Source organism: Lepisma saccharinum, chromosome 7 (assembly GCF_977018435.1).
Source record: "Lepisma saccharinum chromosome 7, izLepSacc3.1, whole genome shotgun sequence".
Lineage (NCBI taxonomy): Eukaryota > Metazoa > Arthropoda > Insecta > Zygentoma > Lepismatidae > Lepisma > Lepisma saccharinum.
The window spans coordinates 43,105,122-43,131,357 of NC_139235.1; the positions used below are offsets into that span (position 1 = coordinate 43,105,122).

A 26,236-nucleotide genomic window follows, 5' to 3' on the forward strand; every position below is an offset into this window, starting at 1 on the left:
TGATATGATGAAATTGATGAAGGGACACTGTGATGTGGTCATTGAATTTAAACTAAATGTTTTGGAAGCGAAACATTTTTACCATTTTATGCAAAAAGGCTAATGACCACCTCATATCAGCATTGCCCAGTCAGAGGGAAAAGGTAGAACAACTTAATATTTAATATATGTGTATAAATGAACCATACACAACCTCTCTCCCTTTTTTCCTTATTATCTCCCTTGCAAATCTCTGTGGCAGATAGTCAAAATTCGTACAAAGTCGGTTACCTTTCAACCGCAGAGATTCAGGCCACTAATGCTGAATCCAGAATACCATGGATCTTTTGTACCAAATCTAGAGTTTGACAGAATCCCCTCTCCTTCCTATACTCAGGGATAACTGCCCCCACCTTTTATGGTTATCAAGCCACAGCAGGGCAAGTCCCCAAATATAGAATCTTTTAACTGGAATACTATTCAAATCCAGTTTCCATTAAGCAAGAACCTCTACTAGCATAATCCCCCACTTGAGCAATTTAATTGAAGGCAAAAAAGATTAACGGTGTTGATTAAAAATATATATATACCTAGTCATATCAGAAATTCTGTTACAAGGTTAATAATGAACTACAGGCACAGTGCTCAAGCTATTGTATTAATATTTGGATGTTACAAAGGTACAGGTCTTGCCAACACAGAGCACCAATCACTGTTCAAAATGGCCACCTCTGGCCTTCACACAGGCCCAAAGTCTTTGAGGCCAGTCATTGGTCGCAGCATGCACGGTTTCGAGGGGAAAGTTCGCCACTGCCTTCACAAGAGAACACTTGAGACTCGCAAGGTTTATATGCCTCTTCCTACAGACCATGCCCTCCAAAACGGACCACAACCTGTAGTCCAATGGGCTGCTGGAGGGCCACTCAACCAGAGCAATGAAATCAGGCACATTCGTGCAGGTTTTCTCCGTGGGGGTCCCAAAGAATTCTTGAACTGAAAACTGCTGTTCCCAATATTCAAAAAAGACATGCGGATGATTGTCCTGGCCTAACGGAAATGAATGTATTTGGTCCTACAAGTGGAGAATTACTTCGAGGCGAAACAGGTCTGCTTTACTTAGAAAAAGATGGACATAAGAAGGAATTTCTTAGATTTCTATTTGTATTAGTCTTTCGAAGTAGCGACGAATTTGACTCGTAACCATTGCTCTGCCTCCCCCCCTTTAAATGTAGGGGGGTACGAACCTTCTCTGGGGGTGTTGGATGCAGACCAGTGGGGTCCAGACCCCCAACCCCCGCTTGTTATGGCTATGTGATTTTGTATGTTGTTTAATGAATGTAAGCCATGTAGATTCAAAAAGTTATCAAGGGCTCTCTAGCACGGTCCACGTACTTGCAGGTTGTTACGCGAATCTGAGATTTGTGGCAGATTAAAGTCACCAATAATAATAATGTTGGCATTATATAATTCTTTATAATTTTCAAAAAAAATTCTAAAAATGCATACAACCGAACCGCGGTAGCTCAGTCATTAGGGTGTCTGACTACCGTGCGAGAGACCTGGGTTTGATCCCCACCGGGGGAGAACCGGGATTTTTTCCACCTGTTCCAGCAGCTCTGGCACCCACTCACCGTCGTATAAAGTGGGTACCTGGAGGAAACTGGGGGGAGGGGGGGATAAAGGCAGCCAGGTGCTTGGTGCTGATCACATCACCCCCACCTTTGACAGTGATCAAGAAGGTGTGGGTCCCTAAGTCCACACCCACTATACGCCTTCATGGCGTGGTGCAATGCTAAGGGGAGCACTTTACTTTTTACTTTTATATAACTCAGTTCTTGAGGAAAGATTAAAGTACACAGCTACTATATAGTATACCTTATTTCTTATATTTATTCATACACATAAGACATTATCATTAGAAATAACATTCCTGGATGTAATGTCTTGCCTCACTGCTATTATTACTCCACCTCCTCTATTTCAGTATTTCGTATCATTACGATATTTTTGTAATTATCACTAACCAACTCACTACTGAAAACACCCTCATGTAACCAGGTTTCTGTAATAATAAATAACTGCCATTGCCATTTGTAATATTGTTTACATAGTATTCTCAAGTCTTCGTGATAAGCTGCCTTACATTTTGATAATAGACTGTTATGTTATCAGTAGTCATCATTTAGAAATAATGGCATCAATTTGTGTTGGATACATCTTCAAGCATTCTTAAAATATCCACATTTTTCTCTCCTTCATGTGGGAACCTTGCAGAAGGAGACTGTGTGTTTTTTGTCCTCTCTTACTTTTACTATATCTAATGTAATGAATGCAGAGAAAATGGGGTGAGTTTTCTCCATTTCCAAGAAATTATTTTCCTATTTAGTACAACTGAAGGTGTTAAGTGTCACATTAAGGCCAAACTGCAGATTGATTGTGCTTGTGTGACTAGGTTTAACTTGCTAGGTTTGGTGTTCTTGGTATTTAAACCAGTGGCGGCCTGTGGCAACTATGAATGGTAGTGCCAACATGATCAAGAAATCAAAAAAAAAAAAACCCTCCACAATGCTCCCTCGCTCCCTCCTTGAGGTTGCGCTCCTGGCCAAGATGTTCATCCTCGTTTGGTAACGTGGAAAACAACGTATGTTTAAATAATAACGTACTAATCCGATTCATCTTCACTCACTAACCTATCTTTATACACTACGGGACACTTCCCTAAAAATATAACAATTACAAGACAAAAGGAAAAACAAATCCTATCACCTTCTCCTCCTTCATGCACCCATATTGTAACTTGATGTCGAAATGCCAAAGGAAACTCGCATCATCATAGGATTTTTTACTTTTATATTTTTTAAAAAGTCTGGATGGCCCTCTTGGTGCATCTATCTATTATTAAAAATGTTCATTTAACTTTGGAAAAATACGAGGTTCATTTCTCCAAAAGTAGGCAGAAATTACTTTCCCAACGGGTCTTACAAATCAGTCGTATTTAGCTACTTTTCTCTGAAGGTGGCAACTGTGTTCCCCCGCCGTGCCAGGCGAAGACGGGCACGGTTTCTTATGGGCTAACCTCGACCCCTGCCACTTTGTTCTCGGCTCATGGTGGAAATGTTCCTCGCTGAGACTTCTTCAACCCTCTGCACATGTGTCAACTTGGTTAGGCCAACTCTTGGGTGGCACGGACTGTTGCCTCATGAGGGCACGAAGGAAACAGCTGGCGATGCAGTGAGGAGGTTGGGGCGGTTGTCATGTCAGCTTGACTGATTGCAAGATTCGAATCTCCTTGTCTATAAACTATCAATGTATTCATTTAACATTACTTGGCGAGGTATGCGTTTCTTCTGAGGGTAGTGCCGTGGCACGGCGGCTGTAACCCTTGAGCCGCCACTGATTTAAACATTTCAAATACTGTAATTCAAATGAAGAAGGTTTGGTTGCCTTGACCTGCAGGCACAAATCATGTTATTTATTTATTTATTTATTTGAGAAAATTTCAGATACAGCACAGGTGGCCATTTTACACTGAAATTGTCAACAATGAGAAAGCAATAATTATAATAAGCATAAAATAAAAATAAAATAAATAAATAAAAATAAATAAGAAATAATTAAGAGTAACAAAACAACATAAAAGTGAATAGCAAATGAACAAAAAAATAAGTAAGAGATGGCACTATGTGATATTAATTACAAGTATTTCCTCTGATAGAAGACCGAAAGGCAAACTCGGAGGAAAATATATCAATACTTGAGGGGAGATCATTGTATTGTGCTGCAAGTCTATAAAAGAGAGATCTTTTTTGAATTTCTAGTCTAGGTTTTTTAGTATAAAATAACCTTGTATTGCGAGTTGTGCGCATAGGTACTCTAAAGTGGAATTCCTCAAGAAGTGTGTTGCAGCGGATTTTGCCATTCACAATTTTGTATAAGTAACTGAAATCATTCTGCAAACGTCGCTGATAAGCAGTTTGTAAGTTTAGAAAAGACAAGAGATGCGGAGATGAAAAATTGCGTAATGAGGGAACCCTGTGACGGACTATAGCTAGGAAGAAGTGAAAGACTGAATCGAATCTGGAGAGGTGAGTGGGACATGCCATGGACCAGACGGGAGAGCAGTATTCTATTATTGGGGAGATGAATGATTTGAAGTACAAAGTGAGGGCTGAGATGTCACTAATTTCAGTGAAACGGTAGAGTAAACCTAAGAGACGCATGGCCTTTTTTGTGGTGCATAAAATATGTTCCTCAAATGTGAGCTTTTGGTCGAAAACAATGCCTAGGTCCTTGTGAGAGGATACTGCTTTGATGTTATTGCCAGAGATGGAGTAAGATGACTTTAACAGATTCTTCTTGAGAGAGATAGTGAGAGTAGTACACTTGTCAGGATGTAATGTAAGGCCCCATGTCAGGCACCAGGAAGTAAATGTTGCTATGTCATTCTGAAGAAGATGAGTATCGTCGGAAGTAGAGATTTCCCTGAAAATTTTACAGTCATCTGCGAAAAGAAGGTAATTGCTAGAGGGAGCTGTGAGATGGTCGGCAAGGTCATCGACGAATAATATAAACAAGAGAGGTCCTAGAACACTACCCTGTGGAACTCCAGAGAGGACAGGAAGAAAGTTAGAAACAGTTCCAGGAAGAACAACACGTTGTTGGCGATCGCTAAGGTAGTCTGTGAGAAGGGTGAGAAATTTGCCATGAATGTTGAATCTATTGCATAATTTGTGAATCAGAAGACGATGACTAACAGTATCAAAGGCTTTGGCCAGATCAAAGTATATTACATCTAATTGTGAATTATTTGAAATGCATTCCATAGCATGTGAGAGTAAAACAGACAGGTTTGTAAGACAGGAGCTACCTGGAAGAAAACCATGTTGCTTAGAGCTTAAGTACGGAGAAACAAATTTGTACAGTCTGTCTTTGATTACTTTTTCACAGATGATGGACAGAGGAGAGAGTAAGGAGATTGGTCTGTAAGATGAAACAAAATTTTTGTTACCACTTTTGTGAATCGGTGTGATGTTAACTTGTTTCCAAGCGTGAGGAAAGATGCCTTCCGAAAAACATCTGTTCAAGAGAATGGAGAGGGGATAGCACAGGGATTGCACAGTTTTCCTGAGGAACATGGTGTTGATATCGTCCGGTCCTAGGGCACGGTGAACTGAAAGAGACGACAATAGATCCTTCACCTCATCGGGTGTAGTGACAAGCGTTGTTAGGGAGGAGGAACAGACTGATCTTACGTTTGGCAACTCTGCAAGGGAAGACGGGGGGCAGAAGTTACCATGAAAATAAGCGTTGAAGAGTTCTGCCCTTCGGTCGCCTATTGCACTTTCACTATCATGCGTAATTTCAGCTGGAATCCTACTGTTATTTTTCCTCGAGTTTATTAGATTAAAAAAGTTTTTTGGGTTTTCCGGGAATGTTACAGTGATATTGTCTATATGTTCCTTATATTTTTTTCGAAGCAGATACTTTGAGTGTCGTCGCAGAGCCGCAAAGGTATTGTGCGTGTGTTCACTCGGGAAGCCCTTCCAAAGTTGCCATGCTCGTGTCTTGTTGGCCAGTACATCCCGCACTTCGGAGTCGAACCAACACGGAAATCTCCGAGAAGATATTTTCCCTGTAGGCACGTGGTCCGTCACTGCTGCTTGAATGACACCTGTAAATAGGTCAGCTGCCTCGTCGACCGTCCCGTCTTCCAAGATGCACCAGGGGAAGGAGTCGAGGGAAAGTCTTATCTCCTCCCACGGCGCTCGGTTCCACAGGTAGCGTTTGTTCTGGATGGAGGGGCGATGACCTCTTCTAGGGGGTGGGGGGATGAGAATAGAAACATCCAAACTGTCGTGGTCGGAGGTCAGGAGGTTCTTACGTGGCGTGATACTAATATCGTTTAGAGTGGATAGAACATAATCCAGGTTGCTGTCCTTCCTGGTGTTGAACAAATTATGTTGCTTCAGGTTTAAACCACAGATGAAAGTTTCAATAAACCATGCGTCGTTCGTACACTTCGCTGTTCCATTCACAGGGTCTTGCCAGTCAATTGAGAGGTTGAAGTCGCCGAAAAGCGCAACGTCTCCCAGGGCAACTGCCGCAAGCAAAGAATCTCGACATTCTTCGAGGAGGAACAAAGGACTGTTTTTATGTGGCCTATAGTAAGAGCCAAGGAGAAGCTTCTTGGCACCGGTCACCGAAACTTCCACCCACAGTATTTCACAGTTCCGTTTTAAGTCGTGGCGTACTTTGCTTGGCCATTTTGAGTTAACACAGATCATAACGCCCCCACCACGAGTCGCACGATCGTTCCGATATATGGTGAAATGGCTTGCGAATGGCAGCTCACTGTCACAAACGTTTTTTGTCAACCACGTTTCAGTAAAAATTAGGCAGTCATATGCCATGAGTTCACACGCAAAAATTGCACAGTCGCCAAGCTTATTCTTAATGCTCTGTGTATTTTGGTAATACACAGAGAAATTTGCCACCGTTTTCACAGGCCCCGGATTCACATGTATGTCCCCGCAGATCAAGGCCATGCACAGGAGGTGAAAGTACCGGACCGGGGTCCCCTTACCTGCCGAGCGTTGTTCCCTGCTGCTGGGCGAAGCCATGGCGGAGACACGCACACTTGTCGCCGCGAGTGCCGGAAAAGAAAATCTCCTCTGAGCACATCTCCACCGCAATAGTTCATCAGAATCCTTTGACACAGCGGAAGGAATGCTACACTGAAGCCACGAGTACACTATGATTAAACACAGGCCGAGAAAAACCACTGAAAACTCTCGAAACACAGGACGACGATCAGCACCACTATTACAACTTGCCGTCATCTTTCAAAAGGAAAAGTTGCAACTCTCACGAATTGTAACTTCTGTAACCTGCATTTTGGGAGCAAATATCTTCAAAATTAGTCATTTATACAACTTGCAAACTCTTGAATTATGTACCATAAAAATCAGGTGTGCGGATAGCAGTAGCAATGTTTTGGGTGGCAATTCCTTGTAAACCCACTTGGATAGGAGTCAGGTCCCAGGACCAGTAGTTGGGTGGGTATCCAGTTTTGTCTAGTGGTTCTGGTACTGTCCCACCATCGTTGGCTGAATTTCCTTCTGGAGTTGAAATATCATCAGCGTTGCATGTGACACATCTCTTCAACCACTGGGGGTGTACCGCTCGTGTGACTCCATCTTCTAGCATGATCTCGTAAAGGATCCTATCCTGAAGACGAGTAACAATAACTCCTCAGGTGTAATTTGGAGTATCACATTCAAGGTATTGAACTTAAATGGCTGAACCAATGGAGAAGGTACCATACCTCGACGAAGAGAGTTTCTGAAACTGTTTCGCTGACGTCGTCAATTTGAACAGAGATTCACAGGCCTGAGATACATCATTGAGTTCCCACCAAAACCTGGGCCAGTGTTGCAAGACCGACACTGCTGGTAGGCTTTCCTGGTCATCTAGTTGAATGTTCCAAAGAATAAAAAGGAGGTTGGCAATTCCCATATCCAGTTCGAGTGTGCTCAGGTTTGGTTTGTAAGTTATGAGCTTGGCAATGCTGGTCTTGACAGTATGAAGTTGGGCTAAGCTGCTGTTAGAGCTGTGATAAAAGGTGGTGAAGTGATATGTTTGATCCCATTCAGAAGTTACGAGATTCGACCAAAGTGAATGTTGGTCTGATGTCTGATATGACAGTGTTTGGTATCCCTAGAGTGACACAAGACTGCATAAGCAAGTGGATCGTTTCCTTCATGTACAAAGGTTCATGGGAAGGACATGGATATTCAGGTTAATATTAGTAGAATGAGATAAAACCCAGATGTTGAATAAATAACATATTCAATTGAAAACTAGACGTATGTCTGAGACGTTCACATACACTGTAGCACGATACAGAAAGCTAGTACAGTAACAGAATATATCTATGATTTCTCTTCTAGCCATGAAGGACAAACTTAGTAATCATACACTAATACCTGGGCTGTATGAATATGAATTATATGTTTTTATTCATAAAAATAATAATGGTAGAATATTGCACAAAATTACAGGCTGTTTATAAATATATTTGATTGGTAAAAATTATTGGCAATATTACCAATACTCTGATCTGTGTACATTGGCCAAAATCCATAGAGTAGTGTTTATCCTCACCCATCTTTAATAATAATAAAAAAATTGAGAATGATGTGAAAATATAACAATTTATTATGTAATGAATACTGTGATAAAATTGAGGATTCTGGAAAACTTGGGGAAAATTCATTTATATTTCATTTATTTATTTATTTATTTATTTACTGCCCTCAACAGAGGTAAGCCTCCCCAATGGTGCAGTGGTAGCGTCGTCGCCTTGTTATCAAGGGGTCCCTGGTTCGATACCCGGTGGAGGCACATAGTGGTTCGGATCCCACTTTAAACTGTAGGTTCAGCCCGATTAGCCTTACTGTGCATAAAGTGTGCTTAAAACACCAACTCAGCAGAGGTAAACCTACAATTACAGATGGCAGATAAACACGCACACATTGGTTTACACAAAAATAAAACATAAAGAAAACATAACAGGGTGTCTACCAGTCAAGAAATTATGCTTTTGGTCAAGATTTTTTTTCTCAGTATGTTGAATTTATTACATTGTTAAATATACCTGTACTGGGATTTGATAAAATTGAATATTTGGTTAAGATTTGTTCACTTTGTTTCTTAAGAATTACATTCTTGTATTTGTGAAATTTTGTAAAAATATTTAATAATGTTAATAATTTTTATAATGAATTATTTATAATTAAAAATAATTAATCCCCATCCATGTTGAAGTTTGGATCATTAATTTTTATGTCCATTAATAATTAAAGCAAGTCTAAATCTCTTGTTAAAGTACACCTTCAGTTTTCATCTTAACCGACCTTGTGGTAGGGGTTTTTCATTGAATAAAATATATATTTTGAGGGAGGGGGCAGATTAAGTAAATGTTAAGAAAAAGTTCAAGGAAAAGTCAAGAATTTTGGATTTGCTATTTTGGTAGATACCTGTACAAGTTATAGCCACTTTTAGAAATCTATCCCATAATAATATGGTGGAAACAAAGGACTTTTTCCAACTTCGCTTGTTAATAGTAGTAACAATGGATGTATTGTTTTGTAATTTGACTATGTCATACTGCTCAGCAAAGATGAGAAAGTCTCTCTGGCGCTGCTGTCATGTGAGCAACTTGTTTGTTCGAGGGTAGGGTCGGGTGGTGGGAGGTGGGGGTTAGCAAGGGCTGCTCGATTTCTAACACCCTTTCAATGTTGCCAAACTTACATGGACGAAAGGTCATTGAGTTCGAGTGAGTCTGTTGTGTGTGTTGTTTGTACCGAAATGAAGGGCAAAACCATACATAGTGAGAGCCGAGAGGTGACTTTGAATGTTGTTAATTTTTTTGACAACAAAGCGAGAGAAGGATGTTACACGTTTCTGGTCAATCAAGCTACAAAGCAAACTTTTGAGAGCTAACGTCACACTCAACTTCAGGGATTCACTTCAATCCCTGAAGATGAGAGTGACGTTAGGTCTTGAAAGCCTATCCGGAAATCACCTGGCTGATTTCCCGAGAAAATCTCTTCAAATCATTCTTTCTTTTTAAAATGTAAGCTGTGTGTATATTTGACAGGTTATTTATTTACATAAATATTGTTTATGCAAACCTTGCCCCCTAATTTTTCTTAAGTTAGTGCCTCTGGCCTGGTCCCCCCCAATCGCCGACACTGTCTCTAAGGATATAATTAATAATGAAATTGAAGATAAAATCTGTTTCTTAGATGGTAATATTTACTATCACAACCTTGACAATAAATTTTATTGTTATTAATTATTTAAATTGGGAATCGTCACGAACGCTATCCATTCTTCTTCAACCACTGACCGTGCCACCCTGAACGTCGCGTTTTGTGGCAGGTCTGCCAGAATTCCATCTGTCAGAGAACAGCTGTGAGACAACATGGCAACAGCATGCCATTTGAGAGCAGAGGAAAAGAAGGATTTCCCCCAGATTCTCGTCTGCTGCTGTTCACCGGGACAGAAACAAGTAGGGGTGGATTTTAGTTCTCATATTTTCCTGGGGTTTCTCTTCTTTACTGAGCAGTACCTTCGTATTTATACTAAAGATAAAAAACGACAGATCTGAAATATCGTGTAGTTTTTGAGAAATTGCACTTTAATCGCTGCCGCATGCTGCTGGTCGAAATTTCGACTGCCAGGCAGCTAAAGGTTAGTGGTAGGATAACTGAAAATTGCCGTGGGCACTCAACACCAACTGTACTCGACGCGATCTACTGCGTTACTGTGGTTAGCAACAGATTTGAAACTGGGCTAAGTTAATAACTAAGAACACTGCTAGGCACCCCTAAGTCAGTACTCTTCAAGGATATAACATGCAAACTTTACAAAGGGAATTCGGTTTCTTTTTGAACAGGCCTTGTATATCAGGTTGATAAAGTTATCATAAATATTAATAATAATGCTGATATGCTAATACTGAGTGATAGAATTACAATTAATCTAGGAATTCTACCTTTCCTGGCAACGTGAGTTGAACAACTGTTCTCGAGTTATCAGCCTGGTTAAATCTGCGTTAATTAGAAAGCTAATGCCGATTTAACTTGGCTGGTAACCCGAGAACACTTGTTTGAACAATTAATCTGTCCCATCTCATAATAGCCAGAAGTCCTGGGTTCAAATCCTGACCTGGGCATGGGCCTTCTTAAGAGTGTTCTTTAATTTCATCATATCATCACTCATCCTCATCATCGCGATTAGCCAAAAGTGACAGAAAAGCGATGTTAAATAATAAAAATCAAATCAGATATAATAATAATAATAAAGAAGAAGTGAAGGTTGTATGACTACGAGGGGAAATCCTAAAATAAATTTAAAGTTTATTGCACAGTGTGTCGAATACTCTGGGGAAAAAAATTGAAGATTCTAGAAAACTCTGGGAAAATACATTTCGAGTTAACGTGGGAACCATGCTATAGTTTCAAGCTGGTCACTTCTATTTTGATCATATGTAGTTTAGAAATGATCATGTTACATGTTTGCCAACCTTTACACCAGGACTGCCCAAACTACAGCCTACAAGCCACCTCTACCCACTATTACCTTTCACGTGGCCTGCCTTAGTACTTACAGAGAAACTAATTTCATTTTAAGGCATTAAATTTGGTATAAATATGATGTGATATAGCATGTGACCAGTTGCCCTAGTTACTGGACCTGCATGCAAAATAGTTTGGGCACAAACCTCTACTAAATCACGAATAGCTGTCCTCTGTGGCAAAGTGGTTAGCAGAGTGCATTACTAAATCAGGGGTCCCAGGTTCGAATTCCAGCATGAGTATGGGAGATCTTTGCGAGTGTCCCTTCACTCATCCTCTAGAAGGAGAGTTCTAATCATAACACTCTTCAAGTTCATTTCATACCATCACAATAATTTCTGTGAATATCTTTACGTGTCAAAATTTGCATTGTATTGTTTTTCAGGGTATTTTTATCCAAGGAAGTGGTTGTTAACCATAAGGTTCAATATATTTTTTATGATAGATACAGCAGAACATCAATTTTACATTTTTCAAGAGACCAAAATAAAAACTCAAATCTGGGTGAAATTTTATATCTTTGGAAATATAAAATCAGTGAAAATTCTTACAAATGTGACTTTCTTGGGACCAGGTAGACTATATATATTATGTAGGAAAATGTAAAACTAAGGTTAAACTATGATTACCATTGCCACACTTCCATGTGTGTGATGTGTGTAATATGTTTGTTGGGGTATTTTCTTATCTTATATTACCTTGCATTGTTTATTTCAGCATTTAGGCACTCCCGTTCCAGCTCAACATAACTATGGAGAGATGACTTGTGAGCTTTGTATGCAAAAATATAAGTTTTTGTGGAATTACACTGGAATTGCAGGTATGGTTTGTTTCTTAATAATTTAGTTATTATGGTGCTCTTACTGTGATGTAGGAATGTCTTTAAAAATTCACACATTTGGTGAAACTTTAAAAAAAAGAGGAAGAGTGAGAAGGGCTTGTATACAAATGAGGAAGAAATAATGAAAACTGTAAAATTTCCAAATGTTCATTGTAGTGGACATATTCTTCGCAGATTTTGTGCCTTCCCCCCCCCCCCCCCCAAAAAAAAAGTGGGATGCAATCATAACATTTTTTTGGTATGAAAAGTTAAGATATTAGTTGTTATCGATTTGTGCATTGCGGTCGAAATATTATAGTAATTTACTACAGCGTTGCGAAGTCAAAAATTAATTTTCTGTGTCCAAAGATTCTGCACCACTATCACTAGTTTAGTTATCTGATGTGCCAATGTGACAATTTTACGATGAAATGTTATTAACCAATTTGTGGACTGAAAAAAGCAGGGTGCAACAATTATGTGGTGAAATGCAGTATTTAACAGATTCCTTTATATACAATTATGTGTTAGGTGGGAGGACAGCCACAGGCTGAACTTGCCATTTATAAAGAAAATTTGAAGTTTGAAAGTAATATAAACAATTTTCTTTATTTTCTAACAATTTGAATTTAAATAATGCAAAAAATTATATTTGTTTTGTTTTCTTTCCTCCCTATACTTATTATTTCACTACATTTCAAGAGAGCACCTCTTCTCTCGTCTTCAGGTAAACTAAATTCTTTTTTCCGGAGGTGGAGATTGAATCAACAACAGAACTATGATCTTTACTACAAATCCGGTGCACTAACCAACTACTTTTTGGCTTAATCAGTTTCACATTGGCATGCATGTGTGTGGTACCTGTGTACGTCTATCTTCTTTAGAGAGTAGTATATTATCTCACCCTTGTTCACATGGTATGTTGGTTTTCTGGTTTGGTGTTTGATAGTATGCTTCTTAGTGTTGTCTTCACCTTCTGCTGGATGATGACGTAAGTTAGAATATTGAGATTTTAAGCCAATTCTGCTTATCTGTTGTGATAACCCAGTGAAGTATGGTATGAATGCTGTGCCTTTTATGTCAATCATTATATGTAGTGCATACCATACTTCCCTTAGGTGTCACTCTCTAAGTTCATTGGAGGTTTATTTACACTTTATGGACTGGCCTGAGAAAACCTGTTTTTCCACAGAGACTGGGATATTTTTACTTTTATCCAGAAAATTATAGAAAAGATGTCATTAAATTTGTTACTGTTTATCAAATCTTTTGTGAAATGTCCTCTTTCCACAGATATATAATAAGAGACATTTTGTATGCATTTTCTCACAATTTTTAGAAAGAAAATTAAACATTGTAACAAAAGTTACTGAAAACATATTTTGAATATGTAATATAGAATAACTGAACAAAATCATCACTAACTGTGAAATTCGAAGTGGAATCCTCATAAAGAATATCTACGGTGTGCATGTAAATTGTTTTGTGCTATTCGGAAGAGTATAAGCAAAAGTGCACTATTTGTACTTACCTTGATGAACGATTTATTATTTGGATGTTTCAGATATAATCATGTTACTCTGAATTTTGGAGAGTGGGAATTGTCTTTTCAATATTTAAAGCTGGTGATTAGCATTAATGCTTACATTAATTGATAGTTGTTATTTAGTAAGATCTTTATCTTTTATTATAACATATTATTTTTTACGTGGAATTTTTGGAAAATCCATCTTCAAAGCCAGGAATTATACTTGAATTTTATCTGGGCCATAGAGTCCAGCTGAATATGTCAATTTTGGCTGATAGTCATACATCAGAAAGTGGCTATGTCACTTTACTGTGGATGTTTACAGGGATAAAGTGGTATGAAATGTTAACTGATAAGGTAAAAAAAGAATAATAAACATTGACGCAACAGCCAAAGAGGGCCAGAGCTTACCTACCGACTGCCGTTCTCACTCCCGCATGTCGAGGTGGGAGACCATCCAACCAGTTGTGGGGTGACGTGTGGTCAACATGACAAATCCCCAGTCGTCATCTTAGGTTTCCATGTTTTGTTCAGTACGAAGCAGGCTATAAGCCTATAGCAGAAAAAAAAAGCAGTTTATCCAGTAGAAGAAGAATGTCAAAAACTTATTTTTTCACGAAATTTCTAATTTGGCTGGTACTCACTTAGGCTACACCTCGCAAACACTGGCTACTTTTTATGTGCCACCCTGTATATTTACTATTTAAAGAAATTGTGTTGGCAAGAGTCATAAGTTTTGCTTGAAGGAATAATCATTGTTTTATGGTGCTCTATGCTAAAATATTATGCCTTGTTGAGATCTCAGACTTGGTTATTTCACACAATATTTCCACTTGTACTTTAAGCATAATTTATCTTAAACTTCCATATTATATCTTAATTATCCTCCTTCTTTCTTGTTGCCAGTTGCAAAAGTGCAAAATGTTGAAACAACCAAAGTGACCAATGTTAGTGATGATGGTACCAAGGATAAACAGGAAGAAAAAGCAACTGATGATTCTGTACAGGTGAGTTCAGACTATACAGGGTGGCTGCATGCTGGGAATTCCGTGAATTCCAAGAAATATGTATGAATTATTTGCTCCAGGAATTCTGCATGAATTTTTCTCTGTAGACGTGAAAAATTGCAACTTTTATTAATCCAAATCCAATTGAATTTATACATATTTATAAATGCTCTGAGGCACGTATTTCACAGTATAGCTTTTATTTTTATCGAGGAAGGAGGAAAAAGCTGCGTGGAAAATAAAACACAATTCTCTCAATTCGTTTACTTCGTTAGTGTGCTTTGCAGAACACACTATCTGACAGTTGGAAGATTATTGCAAGATACAATATATATCGAAGTTGATTAGGTAAATTTGAGTGTGAAATTCTTATACAATTAACAATTTTTCATAGATTAGTATATCCCGTAACATTTGAGACTTGAGTTTGTAGATATATTTTTAGTCTTGCGTATGTGAAATGGTAATTGTAAACTCCGCCCCTGAAATATTTTAAATATATAAACTGTTGAATTGAATTAGAATTTCTAATACATTGGAATCCCGTTGACCCTTTTATATTGTTAATATATTTGTGTGGTTAGTGAGAGGCGGCAATATTTAAAGTTCAAATAGAGAAAACGTCCACTACTTGTAACCTTGAATTTTTTTAGTTTGCCTTGAAAACTGGGAATTATACTTGAATTTTTCCATGGTCCTAGAGTAGCCACCCTGCTATATTTGCCGTAAAAAGGTAGGATTAGAACTGATCTGATATTGATGTTGAACTTTCAGGTAACCAAATAGTTAGCAGTGAAGTATTCTCAAAATTTGCCTGATTTAACCCAACAATTCTTATTTATTGTATATATTTATTTCACATCCCATCCGGATTAATTTGATATAACAGAAATGATGCAGATATGGAAGTAAAACAAACAAGAAGAAAAAGTTCAAAAATGTCCATAAAATTTCCCTTGTTACCTTAAACTGGACCTGATTTTTCCTGAAGCAAGGGAAATTTTCCTTGTGTAGCAACACTGCCTCTGGCAAATGTGGCACAAAAAGCAGGGAGAAACAAGCAGTGTTCTCCTGTCAACACTGTTTGGAATGGTAGCAGGCTTACCATTGCTGCATACAACTTAGGAGATCAGTAGTGTGTGATTGAGAATGATCAGTGGTGTACATGAAGCAGTCAAGTTCTTTAAATTCTGGTTTAGGTGCTTGTTTTAAGTTTTCATAATATATGCTGAGCAATTACTCGTATATTAAAGCTGAATGTGTAAAAATACAAGAAAAAAGTTGGTTTACCGGCGGTAAACGTGGTAACATGAAGAATACACTACTGTAAGCACGCTTGCCTTTGGTGTAAATGGTCCTGGGTGGGACAAACCCATACACCATAATGCCCTTCTGTATAATCCAATATCACTTAATTTTATCAGTTAATCTGTCTCAGCCCTACCTCATGCTCAGTCATCTTCTAAGACTAAACTCATCATATCGCTGGCCCCTGTGGTGGAGGGGTTAGCACATCACACTATGATGCCAGGAGTCCCGGGTTCAAATCTCATCCTGGGCATTGATGTATGTGAGTGTCCATTCATCATATCATCACTTGTCCCCATCTTCGCAAATTAGCCAAAAGTGGCACAAAAAGTGAAGTAAAATAAATTAAATCCATAAAATAAACCCATCATATCATTGTCATATACATAAGATAGAAGACAGAATGATTTTTCTTTCTTTCTTTGTTGTGTCCCATGGCCCACATGTTCCCTGATTCCTGTGGGTATAAACCAGTGCGTCAGATCATAAGTACAGAACAGTTGACACTGGGAATAACATCCCATGTAGAGTAGACAAAATATGTGAGAGAAAGTTTGCAAGAAAAATGAAACATGAATAAAAAGAAAAAGAATGTACCATACCTACACCTAATTGGTATATGCACACAACGTAATATTTTGCAATTGCAGAGTGAATGATGAGGCAAGCAACTAATTAAATGAAGGGTTAGGGTGTAACACATGGTAAGTGGCATTTTGGTCATTTCAGAGTTCATAAAGAAAAAAGGTTATTAGAAGCTATAGTGTAGATAAATTGTTTTCGTGTTGTGTTTACAAATTTCAGAAGGCTTCACTGATTCCAATCCAAATTGTATGACATGGCAATTTCAGTCAAAAATAGAAGGATACTTTGTAACTCAAAAATGACCAAAATGTCGCCCATGTTTTATATCCGAGCCCTTCAAATTATAATAGTGAACACTATGTTATTACATGTGAATGCATGTATAGGTAATGATTGTAGTGATAGGGTTAGATGCAAGGTATGAAATTATATATTCACAGTGGAAAACAATTTGCTATTTTTTCTGCCTGTTCCCTGTTGTTGCTGCTTATACTGCTGCTGGTGTTTTCTAACATGTGCAACATAACTTCTTGTTTCATTTGTTCTGTCGGAGTTCATACTTCATGAAATGTTTGACATTTTATTTGTTACCAGTTGTCAGTATCAGTAAATTTTAATTTTATATATGAATCCATTGTCAATTCTTTTATCTCATTGTTCCAAAGTTCATAGAATGAAACGAAACTAAACATTTCTTAATTTTCATCTGTCACTACTGGGACATAGCCCATTCCACCTTTAAATAATAGCAATACTCTTAACTATACCAAATATATAAACATTGTAATAATTCAATTCAGAATATTTATATAAATGTAAGTATTTTGTTAGAACTATCTACCCGTTATATTTAAGTCAAGAAATTATGCTTGTGGTCAAGAATTTTTGCTATTTTTCACAGTATATTGAATTTACATTGTTATATACCTGTACTGGGATTTGATAAAATTTCATAATTGGAAATCTAAAATTGTTTTGAATTGTAGTTAGGATTTGTTCACTTTGTTTCTTAAGAATAACATTCTTGTGTGCTTGAAGTTTTGTAAAAATATAAAATAAAGTAATGTGGCCATTCCTTATCCAGGATGAAGTCTGAAGCATTAATTTTTCATGCATTAATAACAAAAGAAAGTCTAAATCTCCTGTTAAAGTACAGCTTCACTTTTCATCTTCATCGTCAGCCTTGTGGTAGGGTTTTTTTATTGAATAAAAATATCTATTTTCTTAATTTTGCAATTGCACCTAAGGAGGGGCAGATGAAATAAATGCTAGGAAAAAGGAAAGAAAAAGTCAATAATGTTGGATTTGTTATTTTGGTAGACACACTAAGTGAGCAGCTCGGGAGTAAAACTTGATAACCCACAAAAGTATGAAACCAAGAAAAATGCAGATGAAAGTGCATTCATTGCATTGTGGCTTATGGGTTACCCAGATGTTTCCGACTATCAGTACAGCAACTTTAGGCTGTGCAGCAATTGAATCCAGCATTAACAAAATTTTTAATAGTGTGTGGGTTATCAAGTTTTACTACTGAGCCACTCAATTATGTATTCATAATTTTTACATGCGAGATAATCAGAATATTGAAGTAGCTATCATTTAAACCTTTTTTTAAAAAGCCATGTCAATGTAAAACAAATGAAAACTATGCATTTTTGCAAAATTTCCATGATATTTACACCATTCGGTGTATTTTTATATTTTTCAGGTTAGTACCATCAAAGCACACAGCAGTAATAGCAGAGAGTCCGGAACAGATATATCAGGTAATTACAATATCTCTTATAGTGTGATGCAATAATTAATTTCTTACAATGAATTTATACCAAAGTCAGAATGGGTGAAACTGCACTGAAGAATAACCTAGATGGAAAATCATTGAAGATAAATGTATCTTTTGTCAGAGTGTAACAAGACCTTCAGTTTCATATTTCGTAATACCAAAAGGAAAAATAGATAAGTATGGTATGAATTGTGATGTTTTTATAATAAAAGAAAACTTTTCACAGCTATTTTTTAGGGGTGCATATGAAGATCGGGCAACTCTTGAGGCCACACTATATATGTACATCCAGTACAGCATTTTATCCTAACAACTGGTCCAAGCAAAAGACCATTTAACTCCCATTACTGGCCCTCGACAAGCTCGACCATAAGAAGCCTGCATAAAAATATCTGTGGAACCCTTGGAAAAGAAATTATAGAAAGTTATTGAAGTGTTAGTAACACAGCAAGAAAGCAGAGCAGTTAAGAACAGTGAACAAGTGGTGGACCTCATAAAAGGACTTAAGTTGAATGAGATGAAGACTACAATGTTTAGCTTAGACGTGAAAAGTATGTTCCCAAGCATCAAGAGGGGACACATTTTGGACATTGTTAAAAAGAGAATGGGACAAGAAATTATAGGAGAATGGCTTAGTGAAAGGGTAGTGAAGGTGCTGGAAACCATTTGGAATAACGGTTACAATATAATGGGGGATAAAATAATGTTAATGAGTGAAGGACTGAATATAGGTTCTAGCCTAAGCCCAGCATTGGCTGAATTGGTTATGAATAAATGGGAAAAGAAAGTGGTAGAAAAAGGAGGTGGCAAAATAATTCTGTTTTGCAGATATGTGGACAATTGTTTTTGCATATGGAAGGGAACTAAGGCAGCTTGATATATTTGCCAAAGAAATACAAGATGAAGAAAGAGGAATATTGTTGGAACTCGAAGTAGAAGAAGAAGACAAGGTAAGCTACCTAGATCTACTGATGAAAAGGAAGAGAGGACAAGAAATTGAAACCGCTTGGCATCAGAAGAAGTGTGCAGCAGGGGTATTCTGCCACAAAAGAAGTGATGTAAGTGAGGTGACAAAAATAAATTTTATAAAGAATATGGAGGACAGAATCAAGAAAATATGCATGAAAGAATGTGAAAAAGAAGGCAAAATAAATAGCCTATGGAAACAGCTGGAAAAGAATGGCTATGAGGAGGATAGACTGGACATAAAACAGGAGGAGGAAGAAAAGTGGCAGAGGAGAATTGGAAGAGAAAGAAAAAGATAGGTGGTTTGGAATAAGGAGTATGGGGAAGATCACAAAAAGATATGCAAAGTGCTTAGGAAAGCAGGCATTAAAACTTACAGGAAGGATGGGAGAAGCATCTTAAGAATAGCGAAGAATACAAACAAGAAAAAGATAAACAGGGAAGAGGAAGGGATTATCTACAAAGTGAAATGTAAAGAATGTTAGAGTGTGTACATAGGAGAAACGAAAAAGAAGCTGAAAGACAGGTTGAAACAACATAGGCATTATGTACGACTTAAGAGAGGAGAAATGCGATATTTAAACACACGAGAGAAACAGGACATGACATAGAGTGGTATGAGGCTAAGCAGATAGGAAGGGAGAAGAGAATGCTAGTGAGAAAATGAAAGAAGGCCAAGGAAATAGAGAAGAAAGGTGAAGAAGAGACAATGAACTGGAATGGGGTACTGAAGATAAACAAAGAATGGAAGATGGTGTTAGATAGAGTGGAAAGGACAAGAGAGAAAGAGAAAGGAAGAAGAATGAAGAAAGAAAAGAAAAAGAGCGTGAGATAAAGAGTCCAACCACCTTCCAGGTGAAAGAAAATGTTTAGCTACATAGCCTTTCAGTTGAAACTACAGTTGTCAAGGGAAGGCCACCTGCTGGAATGTTCCAGGAAAACAACTTTCTAATAGTCTGGATGAGTTATTTTTGTGTATATATATATCGTCCTTTTTTGTACCTTGTTTCAGTTGTACTTGGTACAGAGTGTGATGAAGACCTTGCTAGAAGGTTGAAACGTTACGTTTAGTTTGTTTTATAATAAATAAATTTCTGCCTTGGTCAGCATATTGAGTTTTTTTAAGGTTTAGATGTTTGTGAATGCATATAATTTGCACATTTCACCAATAAAAGTTACTAGCATCTGCAGACAAAACTTGTTAGTAGACAAAACAAAGTACAGTAAAACCTCGTTAATCCGGATCCCGATAAGCCGGACTTTGCTTAAACCAGCCAGGTGCAAATAAATGCAGAATGCAAGGTTTTAAATGTGGCTAGAAGTCAACAAGAGAACTTTCCAAAGAAAAGGCAGTGAACCACTAATGAAATTCTGTTTCCCGCAGACCTTGTACTGTACTGTATAGTGTATTTAGACCTATGCCCTTTAAATACACCATAATAAACGTGTTTTGTTGCTATAAACTGGGTTTTAATGCACTTTCTACTGTTCTTTTAGGTTATTTCAGTTAATCCGGACTTTCGTTAAACCAATCAAGTTATCCCCCCATTAGTCTCGATTAACAAGGTTTTAATGTACTTCACAATTCTATGTTATCAGTTCATTATGAATATTTTAATCCAGTATCATGTCTAGAACCTTAAATTTTAATGCCCCATTGCGGTTTCTTCTTTTGACCATGGTGCAGTGTAAAATAATGAAGGAAAAAGACAACTGGAATAAAAGCAAGATAACACTACCACTCTGAGCAATGTTAAGGGGTGCCATCCAGTCTAGCAGCTCCCAAGTAGGCCACCGCAGGGGTGTGCAGAGTACTATTTTTTTTTTAATGTAAAATTTCAATTTTCTTCTTCCATCACAGACCTCCCTGACAGAGTGGTTGGCACAGCATGCTACGATGACAGGGGTCTTGTGTTCAAATCCCGACCTGGGCATGGGTGTTCTTTGTGAGTGTCCCCTTATCAATTTCATCATATCATCATTGATTCTCATCTTTGCAAGCCCTGTTATTCCAGGGGAAAATAAATGATTTCATCTCTCTGTGACCGTTGGTTCTTGAGCTGTGATTTTTTAACAGTTCCAAGTTAAGAATAGATTGAAGCAGAGGTAACAAAGTTTTTCTCAAATTTTTATCCTTTGTTCACATTTCTGAGTAAATGCTCATTAAAATCTCATAAGAAAGCATAAAAAAAATATCAATGAGCACATTAGAGATCTACTATCAACAAGGGTGGATTTTATTTAAATCGATTTTTTTATTTTTTTTAAAGAAAAAACTTAAAATTGCTGGTGTGGTTTTTGGCACCATACATATATGTACATATGTCTTTTTTTATAGAAAGACTTTATCTAGTAAACACCTCTGTAAAATATTTGAACACTTTGATTAAAGCAAATAAAAAATTGAATGTAAATATACATATTTCTGTTTCGGATACTTCACATATGAACCTACTATGGAAATATTTGTCGAGTATGTTTATGAAACTATAATACATAATTTCAGTAACTTTTCTTCCAGTGAAAATAAAACATTCTGGATGTACTCTAAATTGTAACTTGAAATATTTTTTAAAGTCTTGTAGCTGAATTTTGGCAATTTTTTTAATGATAGTTTGCAAAATATCAGCTACGATGTTCATTTACAGTTTAATGATAATGACACTTTACAGTTTAACATGATTAGTATTTTGTATATTTTTCTGCACAAATTTTTGCCTAGAAAAATTATTTAATTTCAAATCGAGAGAATTTGTGTGTGTTTACAGTTTACATATTACATTTCTTTTTGGTGTGCTTCACCCCATCTGTACATACATTTTGTTTCCTTTCTTTTCCTTTCTTAGGGCCTAATAAACACCATTAAATGATTATGAGATGAATGTACTTTCACCAAAATTGATTCTGATATCTACAAAATCCTTATGTACGTTATTCTATAAATTATTTACTTAGTGATTTAAATCAATGATTTTTTTTTAAAAAAAATCACCTGATTTAAATCAGTTCACCTTGCTATCAGCATAGTAGTAATGTAGTTTTGACACATATACCTATGAATGTGTGTCTGTCCCAAGAAATAGCTGAAATAAACCAATAATGCTTGTGTTAAATAACACAGCCAACAAATCCAGTTACTTGCAATAAAGTTATGTTACCTACAACACCTGTTGCATCGTGGACAACCTGCCAAGACGGGAGTAACTTTTCTGTTGAGCCACAGCACTAACTAGTTTTTCATTTTCACAGTGAAATTCTTCCTTTTCTACTTTCTAGACTGTAAACTGAAGAAAACAAAACCTTTGTACAATGGAGAAGGGGCTATCTTCTGGCCAAACATGTGGAGGAAACTATTGTGTAGCTGTGATTCCTGTAAGGTAAGCGTACACTCAAAGAAAGGTAGAAATAATATTGATAACAAATTCAGAGCAGGGTTATCCATAGATTTTTTGGGCACATACAATCATATTTCTCTAACATGTAACTTAATTCCACGTAATTTTATTTCTATTAATTAAAACTAATAAGCTGAATTCAATCACCAATGATTAGTGATATTTTCTCCAGAGCCAAGTTGGCATGCTGACTGGCAAATCCTGAATAATTTGGGAATCATGTTAAATGTGTGTGTTTGATTACTTCTGGGTAACAGTTATTGTCTTTCTCAATACTCAAGTAATCCTAAATACCAGTAGATTGATATGACAGTTGTTGATGGAATATTTATATTCTATCATTGTAAATATTGTGGATACTTTAAAAATACTTCAATCATGTTCAAGTTGTCATCTGTTGACATAACAGTATCATGTTTAGTATTGATCAGGTTGGATAAAAATCATGATTTTTTTTTTCAAAACTTTTTTTATGATTTTTTATTTAAATCAGACTTTTTCATTTAAATAGATTTTTTATTTTTAAAAAAATAAAATTGCATATATATATTTCTCATAGAAAAGCTTTTTCTGGTAAACAGCCCTGTAAAATATTTGAACAGTTTGATTGAAAGCAAATAAAAATTGTGTTAACATACATTTTTCTGTTTCACTCTCTGTCCTTGACGTAAAAACTCAGTGGTACAACAGCCTTCAAAGCGCCATGGCCTGCCAGAGCGTTTTTTTTTTTTTCCTCAACGCATCGAGTCCCATCGCTGCTGTTTCCTGACTTTCATGCCCAGAGCCTCGCTCCCTAATTGTTCTCACGCTGCTGGGTCAACATCGAAATTTTTGGGGCTCCCACCAGGAATCGAACCTCGGACTGCTCACACGAAAGATGAGAACGTTAATCACTTGGCTACGGGGAGCCCTGTCCTTGATATATATCTCCCCAAAAAAGAAAGTCAAGTGGTGTAATATCAGGGGGCATAGGAGACCAGGCAATTACACCATTTCTACCAATCCAGTGTGCTGGAAATGTTGTGTTCAGGACATATCTCTCAAACCTGTCGCCTGGAATAGAAAAGACCGCTTATTAGGAATGTGGGACAAAAACTTACGGAGTTGGTTCATCATATCAGCTGCAGTATGATCTTGTGTGTCAATTGCATTTGTTATTCGGGTATGAAGTTGATCCATACGAGCCCTCGGGAATTGTCTGGAAATTTACTCTAAAATTGCCTAGGAAGAGTTGTAGAATTTATTTTGCCAAAATGAGTTTGATCCTGTTTATGATTCCAACTAGCATAACTGAAGGTGAGAATGACTGTGCTGTAGTAGACTATGAATTTTGCAAGCATAAATTGGTATATTGATAGTTTACTTAATTTTTATTTTGTAGGAGCTGTACAAATCAGAGGATGTAAGTTATTTGCTTGATGAGAAAGATACTGTTCAGATGTACGAAGAAGCTGGAAAAGCTAAGACAGGAGCTGACCAAACTTCTCAGTATGAGAAAGGAATGAATGCTCTACCGACACTTCTCTCTTCAATGGACAGGGTAAAACAGATAGAAGCTATCCAAGGTAAGACCAGAAATAAAGTTAAATGTATGTTTGTAGCATATCGACAAATCAGATAAATTTGCTGCTGCTGTACTAAGAAGAGAGAAACCCTCTGGCACTGTTGTCAAATTTTCAAGTTGTTTCAATTTTCAAATGATGCAGTCATCTGCTTGCAAGGTAATCCTGCCCCTGTATTACCAAAATATAAGGTTTTGTTCAACACATCAGTGTCACTTTTAATCAAAGCCAAATGTTTGTATCAGCGAAAGCAGAGGCATGATATTTAATGTTGATTTTTTTTTTTTTAGAACAAAGCAAGTCAAGAAAGCTATCAAGAACCTGTTAGAAGTAGAAAATGCTCATTATAACAACTTTATTTGCAAGTTAATAAATGCACAACTAGATGCATGGTCATGAAAATAGGTGGTTGCGCAGAATTGCACTGGCGAGCAGAACAAAAGTCACTGGTTCCTGCACACTGTGGCAACATCAACCGGGCTGCACTGCCTAGTTCAAGCATAGGGCACACAGTTTGTCATATTGTCAGTTTGTATCACATGGATTACAAAGACCAACTCTACAACAAGATCTTTCAATCTCTTAAACCTCCGAACACATGGGGTTGTGCTCCGACATGGCAACAGCGCGAACTTCTGCCACCTGTCTAATTGCATGGCCATGCATTTAGATATTCCATTCGTGTTCCAGAGAAAGATACACACACCCATGAAATTGGTTTGTAAGAAGTTGATTTTTTTTTTTTTTAGAACAAAGCAAGTCAAGAAAGCTATCAAGAACCTGTTAGAAGTAGAAAATGCTCATTATAACAACTTTATTTGCAAGTTAAATGCACAACTAGATGCATGGTCATGAAAATAGGTGGTTGCGCAGAATTGCACTGACGAGCAGAACAAAAGTCACTGGTTCCCGCACACTGTGGCAACATCAACCGGGCTGCACTGCCTAGTTCAAGCATAGGGCACACAGTTTGTCATATTGTCAGTTTGTATCACATGGATTACAAAGACCAACTCTACAACAAGATCTTTCGATCTCTTAAACCTCCGAACACATGGGGTTGTGCTCCGACATGGCAACAGCGCGAACTTCTGCCACCTGTCTAATTGCATGGCCATGCGTTTAGATATTCCATTCGTGTTCCAGAGAAAGATACACACACCCATGAAATTGGTTTGTAAGAAGTTCTATTGATTTTGATAGCCACTGCCACCATCCTTTTGGGAATTTGTTGTAGCAACTCTATCTCATTTCAGTGTAATGATAGATATTCCATATTTACCGTCTTAAGGTAGCAATACAGCTTCAACGCTATTCACTTGGTACAAATTACTACTGTATTGGCCCGAATATAAGCCACCTCCGCATATAAGCAACACCCTAAAATTTGAAGGAGCGAAAAGAAAAAACATGATACCCGAATATAAGCTGATGGAAGAAAAGAAAATACGTACCGGTAACCATTTACCGGCAGTTTCAGGGAAATATAATTAATTAGGTACATAGGTACTTTATTTTATCATAAATACAGTACATACAAAATACAGCATCATTATTGAAAAATTAGGTTACAACTGTGAAACTTGCATCGTAACTACGCCTTAATCCAAGGCTTGATGATGCTTTCTTCTCCACACAATCGTTCATATCAATCCATATAATCGATCAGTAGAAGTGAGTACCTGTATAACCTTAGAGAAGAACGAACACAATCTTAATAAAATCAAAGAGTACATTATCAAGAAGTCTTGACAGTTTTTACAATGCAGCCAGTTTCTACAATGCTATTGTTACATTATCGTTTTTTCAAAATTAGAAGTCAGCATATGATTTGACGAAATGTCATATTTTTTTAAGGTCGCGAATATAAGACTCATCCTAATTTTTCACAATTGAAATTTGGGTAAAATGTGTGGCTTATATTCAGGCCAATACGGTATATCTCTGTTACATCAAATTATATAAACAATAGATATTTAAATTTTATTACAGTATAATTATTATGCGAAGAATGGTAACAGTGCAATAATTTGACATTTTCTTCATGTGTAGTCTTGTAATTTAGAATAGAATTGTATTTTTATTTTCTATAGGAATATTGTATAGTTATCTTGATAAAGTGGGGTTTTTTTAGTGTAATTTTGAATCTCTTGTCCTTA

The 26,236-nt window shown here is 37.1% G+C and overlaps 1 protein-coding gene across 1 annotated transcript in view; it reads left to right on the forward strand.

Annotated features, from left to right (window-relative positions):
• Positions 1-26,236, forward strand: part of LOC145989826 (putative E3 ubiquitin-protein ligase UBR7) — a 59,339-nt gene that overhangs the window by 30,292 nt on the left and 2,811 nt on the right. The window contains exons 5-9 of the mRNA XM_083125211.1: positions 11,841-11,943; positions 14,378-14,478; positions 18,080-18,137; positions 22,397-22,497; positions 23,897-24,080. Of these exons, the coding sequence (XP_082981337.1) occupies positions 11,841-11,943; positions 14,378-14,478; positions 18,080-18,137; positions 22,397-22,497; positions 23,897-24,080 (547 nt within the window). The remainder of the gene's footprint in view (positions 1-11,840; positions 11,944-14,377; positions 14,479-18,079; positions 18,138-22,396; positions 22,498-23,896; positions 24,081-26,236) is intronic.